Below are 17,630 nucleotides of genomic sequence, written 5' to 3' on the forward strand. Positions count from 1 at the left end.
AAAGCAGCAAGTGAAAATCAAAGCAACACTGAGTGAAAGCAAAACTTAACTGTGGTCACAGATGAAGCTTGAACTCCAGTTCATGGTTGAAAGTCGGGTGTGTTCGTGTCACCTTCCTCCGTGGTCACATTTCTAATCTTTTTGTTGCTTCAGGAATGCTAAAAGAAATCGGAGCAGCAAATCTGGTGATCTTTCAGGTGGGAGACTTATTTAATTTAAAGCTGCTTTCTTTTTTATTTTGGCTACATGGGGGAAAGATTAACTCTTGTTCTGAGTAGTTTTGTAAAGAAACTATTTTCTGTGTATCAAACTACACCTGCAGTTACTATGGAGGTTGTAGACACCCCTGTTGCTCTGGTCAGCTGAGCTGCTATGTTAGCTAGCTTGCTGTATACTTGTTGATGTAGATGTTGACATTAGACTGTATGGTCATATACAATAACCTATGGCTACAAAAAAGTCACACAGACTAGTGCTAAAGCCAACAACAGTAGCCCACAATCACATTGGTCAAGGTCAAATTTATTTATATTGCACATTTCAAACAGCTGATGCTGCACAAAGTGCTTAACAATGTAAAAATGGCATTAAAAAGCAACAATGTAATACAATAACAACAATAAAAAACAATAAAAGAATTAAAACACTAACTAAAACTAATTCAAATAAGACCAAAATGCTTGGGTCATAGTGTGTTAAAAGCCAGGGCATAGAAATGTGTCTTTAGTAATGATTTAAATTGCTCAAGTGTTTGTGCAGATCTAATATTTAAGGGGAGACTATTCCAAAGTCTGGGACCTGCCACAGAGAAGGATCTATCACCACGGGATTTGAGATAAGTCCGTGGGATGGACAGCATTAGTTTTGAGCTAGACCTCATGGTTTTACCTGGAGCATAGGCAGAGAGGAGCTCAGACAGGTAAGAAGGGGCTCGGGCATTAAGTGACTTATTAAAAACAAAAAGTAAAAGTTTAAATTGGATCCTGTAGGAGAAAGGAAGCCAGTGTAAAGAAGCTAAAACTGGGGTTATATGCTCTCTCCGTTTGGTACCAGTTAGCAGGCGAGCAGCTGAATTTTGAAGACGATGGATGATGGCCTGATCTAGACCATAATACAATGAATTGCAGTAGTCTAATCTGCAAGTAAGGAAAAGGTGAATAACACGCTCAAAGACGTTAGCTGGGAGGTATGGCTTTACCTTGGCTAGCTGTCTTAACTGAAAAAAGCAGGTGAGCAAAACATTGATGACATAGGGTGGCCATGCTTTGCACGAGGTATGATCAAAACGTCCAGGTCCATAAAAATATCTACTTAAATCTGGCCAGTCTTATCTTTAGAGCTCTCATTGTAAGTGATGTTATGTCTCTGTGCGTCTGTGTTGGATCTCCCCCATTGTGCCAGAAGACCAACTCTTCAACTTGTTTTTATTTTTATTTTTGGGAAGTGGGTGAAGCTGAAGGGAGGAAGATCTGGGGTACAGCTGGTGAAAGAAGAATGTGCTGGTGTGACCCACTCCTCAGCTGTTGCAGCATGACCTGAATCTCATCACCAGCCGTGATCCTTTCACATGAAATTCAGGTCAGTTTGATACACTTGCTCTCTGCACAAGTTAGAAGTTTATGGTGAAATCGCTGAGCACACAGTATAGGTGGTCACAAAGGGACTTCTCTGCTAAAAACAGCTGAGAGAAGCTGTCTGGACATGCCTGAACAGACTTTGAACTGAATTACAGCCAAATTTTAATCAGGCAGGGTTTTTGACGTTTATTAACCTGCTGGTAAAATCTATATTCTCCACTAATTATTAAGAGTCATTTATGACCGTTTACGAGCTCTGTAGATGTTCCTGTTCCATCATCTGCTGACTGCTAACTTTGCCTGACTGTTTGTTTTGCAGGAAGGACAGTGTGCAGTGGATTTATCAGAGCTTGTATTATTAAATAGTTACATATTCCTGCTGAAAACAGCTTTTTGGTGAGGGCAGTGAGCTCGAACCTTGCAGCAAATAAGCTGTAAACCCCAAAACTGCAAGATCAAAGATACTCACAAAGCTGCACAGTTAGTAATAATTTGGAGTCCTTTTTTGTATTACACACCTGAACACAGAATACCCTTAGCTTTTATGTATTAGTATAATTTAGCCAATAAATGCATTTTTGGCAAATTTTGTCCGTGCCTTTTTGTAGCTGGGGAAGACATTTGGATACAAATAACTCACTGCAGTGTTGAGACTCACCTTGTTAAACACCAGGTGTCTACACACATATGTAACTGCTGTAACCAATATCTCAAGTTGAAACAGTGTTATTCTCTTCATCACACTGTGGCAGAGTAATATCTTGCTTTAGATGTTTCGGTTTGAGGATTATCGTCTTTTGGCTTGCTGCATGGTTTTTCTGAGCCCTCGGGGAACGCAGATGCAAATCTTGGCTTTGTTTTTCAAAAGCACCGCGTGGCTCTAAAGAACATCTTTGTGTCTTTAAAGCCTTCAGAGTGAGATGGAGTTATAAATCAGGCAGACAGTTTGGGGAATTAGGCCTCCGTTGTGTCAGTCCGGTTTTAATGTTGCTGTCATATCTGTCTTTGAATCGACTCAGATGCATCCAAATGTGTCCAACCAATGCACCGAGAGCTTAGGTGGAAAGAAAGAGGTTAGTTTCTTATTTGAAAGCATCTTTTCTCAGCTGTAGATATTTTGCACTTTAAATCAACACTGATTGATCTCTGAAATAAAAGGACAGACTGTAGGATTACACATCTTTTACTGTTTCCAGCTGGTTTTGAAATGTACGATACATAGATAATAACTATTTGAGTAATAAAGTGTACCAGTGATTGCTAGAATGAATTCGGTGGGGGTTGTTATGCTGTCTCCAATTTGTCTCGGGGCAATTGTTCTAGAAAAAATTACCATTTTGCTGCAGTTTTATTAGCGATCATTCCCCGCGGTTACCCTTTCTCATGATACGTTTCTGTGAAGGCGCGAGTGTGTGCGTGCGTGAAAAACTTCTGTCGAAAATGAGTAACAAAATTGGATTTTGACATTATGGTTGAATTTACTCAGCCTTGAAAAACTAAACAGCCAGTGTTGGATTTTGCTGAAAAGAATTAAGAGCTTCTTTGAGTAACCAGAAAATTAGCTATTTTTTTCATCAAAGACACAAGAAATAATAGAAAGACAATCATATGGATAACAGACTTTCAGCCTCACTGGGTAATGCTGTGGGTAATAACGTGTCCTTTACAAGGCATGCATTTTGTTTTGACATAAGCAGCACACATATACAGTGTGCATGAATATCCTTGGTGGCCTAATTACTGGATATCAAGGTCATTCTGCATGATGTCCAGGGCCAAAAAGGTCCACATTCACAACACTTCTTCTAGATTTGCTGGGGGAATATCAGGAGACAGCTGGCGGTCAGGAAAATGCAGAAAGATGGTGGGTTTTCCCTGTTTTCCTCCAAAACATGTGCAGTTTTTGTTTTACTGGCGAAGTTTGCTGTAGTTGCAGATAGCCAAAGATTTCAGTGATCAGTGACACTGAAAAAAAGCTACAAGAATTAAGTTTCTAAATGGAAGAAAGAAAAATAATTAAAATAAATGTAAAGGAACCCCTATACCCGATTACTTACAGTACAGCACATGGTGCATTATTTTTGACTTGGAAATACAATAACTCTCTCTCTCCACCCTCTCTCTCGCTATCTCTGTATAGATTTAGGTAAGGAAAGTAGTGTAGGTATGCATGCCATCGGGATAATTATTGTAAAAGGAAAATATTTCTACTGTGCGCAAAATGTCTTTCTTCATTCTTCCTTCTTTCATTGTTCGTCTCGAACATGCGCTTCAGGTGTAGAAACGCGCTGAGATAGTCGGTGTTGCAGACGAATGTCACCGGCTTTGTCTCTGCTGCATGCCGTTTAAAGGGAACTGCCCCTTTAACCGCGTGGCCGTACTGCTCATGCTCGGGGCTTTGTGCTGGAGTTTCCCCCTGTCAGAAACTAGCTGTGTGGACTGAAGAGCGAGAGCAGCAGGCAGGAGAAAGAAGCAGAAGAAGCGACGATCCGGGGGGAGCTGCGGCTGTCGCATCCTCGGAGGAGGACAAACCCGGGCAGAGGGGAGGGCGCGTCTTTGTCTGGGAACACATCCAGCAGGAGAGAAGCGCACGGTCGTCTGAGCTCCGTGGTTTGATTTTATCTCCTGGATTACAGCTTTACCCCGCTGAGAGAGCATCATCCGGTCACGATCGCTTGTATTCATTGGAAACTGCACACTGGAAGTTATCTGGAAGAGTTGCTTGGACGCGCGTAAGGGGGCTTTCGATGTGAAAGTGGATGAATACGAGAGGAAATGCGTTCACGGGCTTTTTAACGTCGGAGCAGTTTCCATCAAAGTTTCACCTCTTTGTCCCGTCCCGCAGCTTCTCTCGTGCAGCTCGGCATGTTCTGACAGCGTAACTGCTGTTTTCCTGCGCCTTTCCCACAGGCGTCACAGGTAAGCTGCTTGAGCCAAGTGACACCTCAGCTCATGACAACACATCACCTCACAGCCTAACGTGACGGCTCGCTTTCTCTCAGCTTGCAGCCTCCGAAAAAACAAGTCTACCCGCGTCCATCATGGTCCTTGTTAGCGGGACACGTCTGCTCACCTGGACCAGGTCTTCACAGAGCAGGTCCCGGGAAGTGTTGAAAATATACCTGGGAATACTGATGATGCTTCATCTCGTGGTCCACGCGGAAGCCTCCTCGGTGTCCAAGTCTTGTGATAAAAGCTGTTTTTCAGGGAAGTGTATTAACGGGACCTGCGTGTGTGACCACGGCTGGGTCGGGGATCAGTGCCAGCACTGTCAGGGAAGATTCAAGTAAGTTGGTCGACAGCTTGCGTGAATTTACAGTTCAAATCGTACCTGTTGTACTGTTTCTCATATCACTGTTGTGGTGATCAAAGGCCAAAACATGCAGGGTCTAAACTCTGCTAATGGTTACTACATCTTCTTTTCTTTGTAATATTAGTTAACTAATCTCACTCTTCGGGGATTAAGTGTAAAATGTTCACCTGCGTTTAAACCCAAGCACTGTGGATGATACTTGGCTCTATTGTCAGAGTGTATGAGGGTAAATTAATGCCACAGCAAAACAAAGACTGAGCACCCTGATATTATGCATTCATATTTTATGTAAAAAATTGGTAGAAGTTGGTAGACAGGAATATTAAATGTAATCTACAATAGTAAGTCATGGTTATGCATGAGTGTAATGTACTGCACAGCTTTGTTTGGTTTGGTTGGCTACATGAGTGTAAACATATTTCTAAAAGGAGGACATTAAGTTTTAAAGCCCAGAAATCAGACTGGTCACTGCTTTAGAGCTGCTGGCACGAGTCTCATACAGCTGGCATCAACCAAGTGATTCAGTGATGCCTTGCCTGTGATGTTTTCTGAGACAAATTTGATTTGGTTGCAAAGCTGAATTTTGAGTGCGTTTGAGTAGTAAGTGAAAAAGTAAGAAGCGACCATACTTCTTGAGAAAACTTAAAGCTGACTTAAGACGTTAAGTTCTGATTAACGTCTCCAGAGAGTCTGAACGGGTTCTGCTAAAATATTTATAAAGACACAAGCCTGACCCGAAAAAAAAGGAAGAGAAGAAAAGAATAGGCATTGTTTTGTAGAAGCACTAATTAGTACAAACCACTGTCACCTGCTCAGCCACAGGCAGGAGAAGATGGTACAACCACAGAATACAGTGCTAGTGTGTACTCTAGAAAGGATTGCAGCAACAGTTAAGTTTAATAATACATCCGAGTGGGGACATACGTGTCTGCGTGCATGTGTGCAAAAAGACAGTATGCAATAATTTCAAATATGGTTCATACGGACCACATGTTTTTTTTTTTTTTTTGTGTCACTTGCTCAGAACTGGCACCAGAGTAGGTCCCTGGTACACCTGTCTCAGCGGGCTGACTTGATCATTTGATCTCTTCATCTTCATACATGTTCTGAATTGTTCTTAGTCTGGTTTCATTGGGAAACCGTTACAGGAGAAAAGGTGGAGATTCAGAGAGGGTAAAGAAATTCCAGCCCCACAACTCATTCAGTATTATATATAGATATGAAAACATCCCTTCTGAGAAGTTTAGGTGTAGAAACATAATCTGTACCACTGTATTTCATAGCACATTATCTTTTAATGCATTAACGATGTAGTAGTAGACTGCAACTGATTTTTTTTTATTTTAATCTTTTGATCTTATGCTGCATCTATGTTCAGCAAAAAGTTTTTAAAGGTACAGGCAATGGCACATGCATATTTTGTCATTAAAATCCCTTTTAGTATTGCACGTAATGAAACCTCTAATAAGTGGAGCCAAGTGAAGAATGACACTTGGAAGGGAAATTACACAGCAAAGAGCAGATACTGGGGGGAAAAGTCAGTCCACCCACTGCCTGTTCAACTGGTTTATTCCCTCTTGACTTTTATAGCAATATGGAAGCCCCACATCACATATGCATGATGATAAAAGTGAAACATTTTATATGAAAACAATGTGTTTGCTGTTCATAAAAGCACACTAGTATAGTCACTGATGTCTAGGTCAGGTTAGGCAGGAATTGCTCTGCAAAATGCTTCCAGCTACAGAACATTATTCTGATAAGCCTTCCTGGGGAGTTTGTGTACGTGACAAAGAGGCAACTTAATCAAATGTTAGATTAAAAGTCTTCTATAAAGGAGGTGTTTCATGCTTGACTTAGAAAAACTGCTTTAGGTATCATAAAAAAACAAACAAACTTGGAACAGATATCCCCCTCTCTCTGCCTGGAGAGCAGCTTAAATGGTCAGATCCCCTCTCCCTCCTTGCTCTGTGGCAATATTCACCCCTCATATCGTCCTGAAGGAACAAGCATACCTTGTCACGGTCAACTGCAGCCTGCTCTGTTGAGTATGGATGAAGAAATGGCAGGATATCAGTCTGGTATTTTCTCTCTAGAGGACAGTATCGATTCCTCAATCAATACGAATGTTGCAAGAGCACTGGGCAAGACAAAACTGCAGGGATGAGCTTTTCTTCTTAGCGTCCGCTTGATATCATTCACTAATACAGAGTGCTTCTTATATACAAGCAATGGGAAATGATGGGAGTGCTCGATTAAAAAGGTAGAACAGCTGTGCCATCAAATTGCCCAATGAAGTGAAAGCGTATCATTGATGATAGTTCTGAGCTATCAGTCTACAGCATGTTTAACCCTTACATGACCACTTTACAAGTATACAACTAATAAGGGCTTGCTAAGCAGAGGCTTACGGTGTCAGGAGGTCCCTGCAGCAGATTGCATCTGTTTGGACTGTTTACATTTCTTGTTTGAATGTTTATCAGCTTGCTACAAAGGTCACTAAAAGACAAGAAAGGGACTCAAATGAGTACAGAGAGACTGACATGACCATAAAGAAAGAAATAATGATTGTAGAGAGACACGAGCTCACTACAAAAGGGTGCAAAAAAGCAAATAGATGAAAATAATAAATGACCACAAAGAGATAGTAAAAACGATACAAAGAAAAGACAGCTAAAGTGACCACCAACAAAGAGAACAGTTTACAAAAAAAGAGCAAACACAAATAGCATAAATTGGGATTTTCAGGCAATAAAGACACAGATGAAAATGGCCCACCCGCTATATCCTAAATGACCGTAGACCACAGGGAGACCTAAATAACCACAAGGAAAGACAGATTTATCGCACGGAGATCCTAACTCATGAAAAATATGAAAGAAATGCAAAGAGATGAAAATGATGGATGTTTTTTTTCATTAGGAAGAAGCCGTGAAGCGAGACTTTTAAACACGGCACGTCTTAAATGAAGGTGGTGGCATTAACCGATAAACACACTGAAGATGGTGATTTAATGGCATAGGAGGTCGTTACATATAATGGGGACACAACTATGTGGGAAGTGACATGCGGGGAAAAATTGCCTGCATCTCGGGCTTTATACGGCATTTATTCTACTGCCAAGTGGCGATTAAAAAGTGCCTACTGTGGCTCTCTTTATCCTGTTGCAGGTATGGGCTTAATTAGAGTTGCTTCGCATGACTGACAGTTCAAAAATAATCCTTATCTATGTTTGACCCTAAGTTCATCCACTGTATGAAACAAGCTGTTCTTTGCTCCTTTCCCACTCTCTTTTAGTCAACTTTGGCTGCCCCTTGCAAACAAAGTTTAAATGGCAGGTGAATAGCTTACAGTCAGTGATATAACCACATTAGGGATATCCTCTCTCACTGATCTTATACAGAGGCTAGAGTAGAATAAAAATTGTCTGAACACTGAGCTCAGACATTTGGCATCAACTTGCACATATCCTAAAATAATTATATGAAACTTCAGCCATGTTTGATAGAAGCATCCACCAGTGTAGCAGGTTATGCATGACAGAAAACAGGAGAGAACAAAATAAGATCCTTTCATGATACACATCTGATGTCAGAAAAGGATTAAAATGACCATGAAGTCTTGATGTTACTGGAGCGGTGGGGGAGTGGGGTACATTTACAGGCCTATGCCTGGGCGCCACTGACTCAGGCTGCTCAAGATGTGACTGTTGAGTGACCTTTGACAACAAGTTTCTAAACATAATAATCTTCCCATCCTACTTGTATTAATGTCTAAAATAAAAGTGGATGGATGGATTTCAAAACCTTCCTTTGACCACTAGAAGCAAGCCTCATTGTCATGCACTGTAATTAGCCCTGTGTATATATTTTACACATTGTACCTTAAAAATGGACCGATCCAGCACAATGGAACCTACTGTTTAGACTGTAGCTATTTTGTTCTGTGTGTTTTTTGGAGTCAGAAGTATTTAAAGGATGGAGTGCTAATTGGAGTGGAGTGCAGCAAATGCTGCATCTGTAAAGCATATGGGTGCATATGGGTACACCTGCCAATTAGTGGGAAATAACAGATAATTAGTATCCCAGAGTTTCACTCTGAGACTGGAGCACAGACGTCATATTGTCACATACTTCCAAGGGATCCAGTTTAGTTATGGAGATGAAGTCTAGCAGACAGCTACATACTTGCCAGGACTCTAACTTTAAACCTCACCAGCATCCAAATGAAAGAGTTTAGTTCTTATGAATAGGGAAAAATGTATCAGGGTGTAAAAATGTTTATTTCAACAGTTATTTTAACATGGAAAAATAACTATTGAAACATTTTAACGTGGGAATCTATGGAAATTTAAAGTGGCTATTTGAGGAACTGCAGTTTTCAGTATTTCGACATTATCTTCATTTTCCAGCCTTGGAGGTTTTGCATGGAAATATAAAAAGATACCTTAAAAAAAGACTTCTAATTTTAATTTGTAAAGTGAAAATGTGTCTTTATGTTAAAGTTTTCATTTCTAAATCATCTAATAAGGGAGCAGAAAGACACTGGAGGTTGCTTCTTGGTATTATGAACAAGCTGTTGATAAGTTTCCTTGTAAACTACCTGTATTACAGGAATGCTCTCTCCAAACAGCTGTATTAACTAATGAAATTCACTGTTTCATCAGCTGCATCTAATAGTGAGGACAGACTGAAGGGATCTGTGCTGGTCTGCTTTGAAAATGCTCTATAAAGCTAAAGCTTTACTGGCCATTGGATTGCAGTTGGATGAGACACACACACACACACACACACACACACACACACACACACACACACACACACACACACACACACACACACACACACTGTACTGTGCCACATAGATAGATCCAATAAAGGAGAAATAGGGAGACAGCTCTGCTTGTCTATTGATTTAAGGCATATGTGTTCTGTTTGGTCTTATTGGTTCACAGTATCACTCTTTGTTTTCAAAAGGTATTTTCTCTCTTTATTTTTTTCTGCTCTCCTGTTGTTTTTCTTTTGATACAAACTAGATAGCATCTTTTTCCCCACCTACAGCACACAAAAGCATACTTAAAGAAGTCATCAGCCATCAAAACGCTTAACTTTAAAATCCAATTTTCTTTGATGAAATGGTTTTTATAACATTTCACAGCACTACAGTTTCCAGTATATTTTAAGTTTGTGAAGCTTTATAACATCTTTAAACACATTGTGTTTTCTTTTGTGTTGGTTTGCAGTAATCTATTTCTGTCAGAGCTTTCTATCACAGTGAAAGAACTCATCAAAGATCTATCCAAGTCAACATGGTAAAATTGTTGGCCAATCCTTAAGCTCTTATTTTGAAAGTTCAGTTCAAAGTTCACTAACAACCTAATAGGTCCAGTCGCCACCCTCTAGTAATTTCCTACAGCTTGATCAGATTGCTCTTCTTGTGGTTCTCAGTGACATTCTGCTGTCTTGAATCTGTGATCTTCATGTCGTACTCATTCTTGTTCTGCTCTGGAGATCAGCTGTAAACTGGAGGGTGACTCAAAAAACAACCCACAATAGTTGGAGAGCTGGTGCTACTACACTGAGTTCAAAGAGGCACCCAAGCAGAATGGGGAAATACTGCTCAGCTGCTCTCCAAGGTAAAAGAAACTATGTTTGACATCCATTTTCACAAGTGCTGGATCTAAGGTGTAGTGGTTTAGAAATGTTTGCCTTACATTAAAAAAAGATTCCTGGTTTGAGACCCAAACCAGCCTCTGAGGGTCACAAGCTAGTGCACTCCCAGTGTCTCTCCCAAGCCTGGGTAAACTGGAGGGTTGGGGCAAGCAGGGTATTTGGCATAAATGGTTACAGTCCCCATTGGGAAATAAAGCCACAGCTGAAAGTACTTATCTTTCACAAGTTGTCCTTGTGTCCTTCTGTTAAACTGAAACATACTCTTTCTTTTTATTTCTGTGTTGGCCTGTATCTACTGTTCAGTGTGGGTATTGCTATTTATGTATTTACTTGGTTGACATCAGCTGCAGGACTCCATGCTTGCCTTGTACTATCCCTCCTCCCCACGCTCCTGCTGGACTGTGTACACCTTGCCTTGCATATCAGTTTATGTTAGCTGCTCTCTTGCACTTGCTCACTTTCTCTTTTATGCACTCTTGAAGCTCAGCTGGGGAAGCGTTGACACACTGTCCTCTAACATATTTGGTAATTAATTAACAAAATTATTTTTTACAGAGGTAGCAGATCCCTGGTCAGACACTGGTAACGATCACACTACAGACAGACTCCTACGGTGCATGATTTGCTTAACTGTGCAGTTATCACACTAGTTGAACAAACTGATCTTTGGGGGACAACTGTGCCCAGAAACATTATAGAAATCGCTAAAGAACTACAAAATAGTCTCTTCTAGTAAATGCAGAGGTCGTCATCCTCCTTATGTTAACTTTGGAAGCACTTCGTGTAGTTTAGCACCAAACCTCAATATCTCCATAACTTCAAATAAAGTATAAGAATAAAGGTTAGCAGACCCATCCATCCACACCAGGAAACTCTTGCTTACGTTAACACAGTTCAGAAAAGTAGCCCTACAAACAAACAACCACATTGTATTCGATAATACCATAGTTTTGAAAACAACTTAAATTTCGGTGATGAAAGCCGAGTGTACGATGTCCAAATCAAGCGCTTTGCTTGTGTATTCATCTTTCATAGCTCCTGTCAGCAACCTTTCTATTGGAAACATTTGAAAAACAACCCATGCTTATTTTTGTAATGTTTTCAGCACTGTTCAAATGGCAAATTGAAGAGTCTCCTTAAGTCAAGTGCACAATCAGTATGAGTAAATCATAAATCACAAAGGAGAACTATGCAGCAATGAAAGAGTACTCTCAATAGAAGGATTTCTTCAAACTAAATATGTTACCTGTTTGTCCTCAATTAACCTCATGGTTAGAAGGAAGAGGCGGTGAAACACTTGTAGACCTGCGTAACAGTGTCATCTGGCAGTTTCACCAGCAAACTGTCTGATGCAGCACATCAAAGTAAATCTTCTTGCCCAAGGTTTTGCTAGAATAAACTGCTGCATTAATCTTGCTTTGTCTCTTGAAAGTTAAGTGAAAAATGAATTCACACTGATCAAACATTTTCAAGCCATTATCTCCCAACAGAGATGTAACAGGGAGGTCTGAAAGGAGATGCTGATGGTACTAATTGATAGAGAGGAGGGGAAAAAAACATAATGCTGCTGCTGTTGAGCCAGATGGAGCGAACTCAGTCAGTTTATCAGGCTTGGTGTGATAAGTACAGCATGCTTCGCTCCAAATTTAGACAGCAGCCGATCAGATGACAATACAATATTGCAGTTATATTTAGTGAAAATATACATGCAGAAAATGCTATTTTTATTTCTATAAAAATGATTATAGCTTTAGATTAAAACCCTCCACTTCATGTCTGATTTAATCTGTCAACTAATACTGTGAGCGCAGTTTTGATATTATAGTGGCACCAAAATCCTATTACGTGATGCTGGAGTCCATTATGGTCCCCGTTCAGCTCTGCACATCACATCTGTGTGCAGCAGTATGAATATCATGAATATCATTTCCCTTGTTGGTTTAGAAGTTTGGCCTAACAGAGTTAAATCCATAGAAGTGATAAATGAGAATTTAAATCATGATCATGGGAATTTGTTCAGTCTGAACATGACATGAAATCTTGTTGCCAAGTCGGAACAATGTAGGATCTGTTGCCAAAAATAACTGTTAACTGTTTGAAGATACTTTACCTTCTAATAAGTTGATGACTCATTCTTCTGTATAGAGTAAATTGGATTCAGGACACATCCATTGCAAAAGTAAAATATGTACCTTAGCAAAAAACAGTCTTTTATTTAATATGAATTAATCAGCAAACATTGACCTATACTAACTTTGAAAATAAATCTCCACCACAGTAGAAAAGCTGAAAAATTAAGGGATTCTACATACCATATGTAGAAATGTGTTATTAAGGAGCTTTTTGTGTTTCTAACTTATTGTGTTAGACTCATGGGGTGGTTGTAGCTCAGGCGGTAGAGCAGGTCTTCCACTGATTGGAAGGTTGGTGGTTCGATTCCTGGCTTCCCCCTAGTCTGTGTGCCAAATATCCTTGGGCAATATACTAACCCCTTGTTGCTCTCCGATGCATCCATCGGAGTGTAAATGTGTGACTGTTAGATAGACAGAACAGATTAGAAAAAGTGATTGAGTGAATGAATTAGTTGTATAAAGAGCTTTGAGTGCTCAGAGTAGAAAAGTGCTATATAAGACCTAGTCCATTTACTTATATTGGGAGATAAAAAAAAATGAGATAAATGTAGCCACTATCATGTGACTTATTATTTTGTGATTTTAAAATTATGAACATTATTGTTATTTTTATTATTATTATTATTATTAGTAGTGGTAGTAGTAGTAATTGGTATCAGAGCAATCATCTTGAGTTATTAGCTAATGCTAGCTTGGCTAGCAAGGTGTATCCATGGACTGATGACGTAGCTCGAGTACTGACTCCTTCTTGGTCTGTCAGTACAGCTGAGTGCAGAAAAGTCATTGCTGTAAAACCACAAATGTGGTTGAGAGTTCCAGTTTATAAAATTAGCTGAGGTGATGCCTGGCAGACAGTTAGTGGCTAAAGCTACTCATGACAGGAACTGTCTACCATTTAAAAGCAGCCTTATCCTTATTAACTCTTTTTCACCCAAGTATCAGACAGACTGCCTGGACCTATGTTGTAATTTTGGCTGTAAAATTTCAAGATAATTCTCATCTTTTCTGAACCATTTCAGTTTTCTCTCTAGCCCAAAACGGTTGAGGAGTTATGGAAATATAAGCACACATGGTAACATCTATGCCCAGCTGATTCCTCTGTCTGTGTGTTAAGTGAGCAGTACCTTTTGAATGGTTTGTGCTATTGTGATACAACAACTATCCTTATAAAGCACGTCTCTTCTCTTCTTTCTGAAACCATTTGCGTTTCTCTGTAGCACAAACGGTAACAGAGTTACGGTCGTTAAAAAGTGCCCGTAAAATTGGCCCACTGTCAGGCTGATGGTAAAAAGAGTTAATGTTTCATGTCTTAAAACAACTGAAGTGGCTTTTTATGATTAATACCATAAAAGGAAAAAAAAATCTACCAGTTATCAGCTGTTACTAGGAAGGAAGAAATGAGCCTTTAGAGAACAAAAAAAGGTTTCCTACCAGACTGTAACCATGTTAATTTGTGCTTTAATGGGAGTCTGTTGTAATTGACTTACTTTTCGAAACAACCCCAAGTGGCTATTACTGTGTTTTGTTTTTTCTTGGTATTTTAGGTACATCTTTTTTAGGCCATGAGGTTGTGGAGCTTGAGTCTAATCCAGATTGTTGTAGATTGTGAAATAGAACAGCACGGCTTATTTGAGCTGCAGTGTAGAGAATGCAGAGCTACATTATTTATGGCCAGTTTAACCATTATCACACAAGACGCCTCTATATGAGGATCAGGATTTAACTGTTAAAAACTAAAACAAATGCCCCTTTTAAATAAATTTGTAGAGAAGTTGTAGAAATTTTAATGTCTTAAAAAATGCCAGCAACACGATGTTTTAAGTGCATTAAAAATATTTTGGAGACTAAAATTCCCAATCAGGTATCATCATCTCACTTAAAATAACAGTATCTATTGTATTTATAATACCGTGCCTGTATAGTTATTGTTTTCTGTAAATTAAGTATATTAAAAATATGTCATATTACATTTTCTTGAATATCCTGAAAGTGATAAAATGAACACTGTGGCTTGAAGTTTAACACTTTATTTTATAGTTTGGTAAGTACCGAAATATTCAACTTAAAAAAAAAAACCCACACACACACACAAAAAATAAACAACAAAAGAAAAAGTAAAAATGTTCTATAACTACCAGTAGCTGGCAAGAATTTCAGTTCAAGAAAACTCCAAAATATTTATTGCAGTTACATCTCAATCCTGCCAGTCTCGATTTATCAGAGCATTTATACCCGCCATCAGATTTTCTGTTTTTTGTTTTGTTGTAAGCCTCTTTAGTGAATTTGACCTGAGGATGAACGTTATCGAGAACACAAAGTATAATATAAGAAAACATTTTGATTGCCTTAGGAGATGCTTTTGATTACAATCAGTGTCTTATTCTTAAAAAAAAAATCTTAAAACACACTCATCATGTTTACAGTAAATTATAGCCACAAATATGCATAAATAGTCACAGTCGCAAAGGGAGTTCCAAATATAAATCCTGCTGGGAGAATGGAGCCATTCAAGGATAAAACAACCACACAAGTGTTTTAGTGAGAGACGTGCAGAGTGGAGACAGAATAGAGTGCTTTTTTTGCCATCAGAGTCATCATCTGCTGACATGGGCTTCAGTCCATGTGTGTATGTGTGTGATTACGTGTGTTTAAGCCTCTGGCAGTGTGGCGTAATGATGACACAGCTCGTCTACTGAAGATGCCACCGTTCTGTGCAGAGCTGTGGTTTGTTTGTGAGTGTGTGTTTTTGTTGGTGTGTGTCTATGACAAACCGTGCGTGGGAGGGAGGAGCATCACACTGCCATCTGTCCAGTGGGAGTTAATCCTGCTATGATGAGAGAGCGCAAGGGCATAACACACGCATGCACACACGCACGCGCAGCCGGATTGGCAGGTGTGTTACATGAATAATGTCCCCCATGTGGTCCTTCCTGAGGCCGTAGCAGTTTCTCAGAGATGAAGGTCCGTATTTATGACATCACAATAACAATGGAACAGTGGGCTCCACTAATACTCCATCTATAGATCCGACAGGACTAATTTAGGTTATTTTCAAGTAATTTTCCATCATTTGAAGAATTTAACATCAGTCATCTACAGCAACCACATTAAAACAAGTAACGTGAATGTCACTGATCCAGGCATGTGCACCCCATTTAAGCATATGGGCTAGGCACATATGATTGGAGAGAAATTATAAGGCCCAATCATATCATTTCCTCTCTGTCACCTTGTTTTCAGTCCTGATTTAGTTACATGCAACTCCACATCATTAACTGTCCTTCTATTAAAAGTGAGTTTTTTTTCCTTCTGAGTGTTGTCAGTCTCTGCTATCAGGTTACTGTAATAATTTAGGATGTTTACCTTTCAGTATAAGGGGGTGTGAGGTGACTGTTGTTGTACATTGGTGCTTTATTAATGAAACTGAATAGAAATGAACATGCCTTCATGAAGGCATAACACTGCCTTCTGTAATGCCACACTGCAAAATCTGCTCAGTGTGTCAACACATGAAAAAGAGCCGAAGGTACCGACCCCGATTCTCCAATCTTAAGATGTTAGACTAATTAAAACTCCACAAAATGCTATGAAATCAGCCTGATCTCTGGAGACACCGCCCCATAGAACAAGGTGGGAAGTCACTCAAACTGGCCAGAAGGAAGTGACTCCTCTGGTTGGAAAAAGAAGTATGATTGTTGGACTCTATAGTTAGCTTAATTTAAGACCTCAGTAAACACCCGATGACTTTATAGTCTGAATCTATTATTTTATTTTATACAACATGTTGTAAATTTTTGTTTTCATATCTCAAGGTCTTGTTTATGAGTGTGGGAACAGCAGAGTGGGAGATTGACAGAAAGATTGGTGTGGCATCTGCAGTGTTATGGACCATATACTCGTCTGTTATAGTGAAGAAAGAACTGAGCATGAAGGTCAAGTCATTGATTTACTGGTCAACCTACCAACCCAGTTAAGGTGGTTGCATCTGACTAGGATGCCTCCTGGATCCTTTCCTGATGAGTTTCTTTCTTTCTTTCTTTCTTTCTTTCTTTCTTTCTTTCTTTCTTTCTTTCTTTCTTTCTTTCTTTCTTTCTTTCTTTCTTTCTTTCTTTTTAAATTTGTATCCTTCTTGGAGGAAGCTACAGGGTAGAAATGCTGGAGAGATTCCATATCTTAGCTGGCTTGGGTACAAACTGGTGACCTCCCAGAAGAGTAGATTCAGTCATTAGGGAGACGGAAATCTGGGCACATCTGCTTAGACTGCTGTCCTTAGACTTGGTCGAATATAGAGACATAAACCTGGATGTGCTTTAGGATGAGAAAACCTTTTGACTGACATGTTTTTTCACTGCATGAGCATGCAACATTCCTCTGTTTCATAGTCAGGGTCACATTTGGTTTCAAAATTGGTGGAGACAGTTATCCAACTTAGGACAGCAAGACCCCGCTATGCAAAGGAAGACCTCAGGTGATAATATCTGTCTTTCACCTACAGATTTTGCCCTACTACAAAACCCATTTTTGTGACTGTACAATGTGAAGTCAGTTACTTGTGGTTGTGAATTAATATATGCTACAATTCAGTGATTTCCTGTGGTTGGTATATTTGTAACTTGAACATCTTTGTAGTTTGGTCAATAGTCAGCTAAAACAAACAACAAGATCTGGTAAGATCCTCACTCTAAGCGTAATTTATGTTCCTTAGAATGTGTCTGTCTCAGTACATCTTACCGTTCACACAGCAAGCAACGAGGGTTTTCATCCACATCAGACATGCTCACACTCAGTGCTTCAGAATTCCATCTATGTGTCGCTGGAAGTGGATGACATTTGCATCTGCTAAATGTTGATTGGTTAACACTTGTTTCTACTTCATCTCTTTGTATGTTCTAACTTGCTGATACAGCACAAGCAACAGCAGCCCACAGACTGGTTG

The 17,630-nt window shown here is 39.6% G+C and overlaps 1 protein-coding gene across 4 annotated transcripts in view; it reads left to right on the plus strand.

The window, feature by feature from the left end:
• Positions 1-3,292: 3,292 nt before the first annotated feature.
• The window catches only part of atrnl1a (attractin-like 1a), a 332,702-nt gene continuing 318,364 nt past the window's right edge, over positions 3,293-17,630 (plus strand). For 2 of the 4 annotated variants that reach the window (XM_082557489.1, XM_082557491.1), the window contains exons 1-2: positions 3,294-4,496; positions 4,580-4,863. In XM_082557489.1, the coding sequence (XP_082413615.1) occupies positions 4,619-4,863 (245 nt within the window). In that variant the 5' untranslated portion in view covers positions 3,294-4,496; positions 4,580-4,618. Of the gene's footprint in view, positions 4,864-17,630 lie in introns of all 4 variants that reach the window. The other 2 variants (XM_082557492.1, XM_082557490.1) reach the window with 2 other exon arrangements.

Source organism: Aulonocara stuartgranti (genome assembly GCF_965226115.1).
Source record: "Aulonocara stuartgranti genome assembly, chromosome: 13".
In the NCBI taxonomy this organism is placed as follows: Eukaryota; Metazoa; Chordata; class Actinopteri; order Cichliformes; family Cichlidae; genus Aulonocara; species Aulonocara stuartgranti.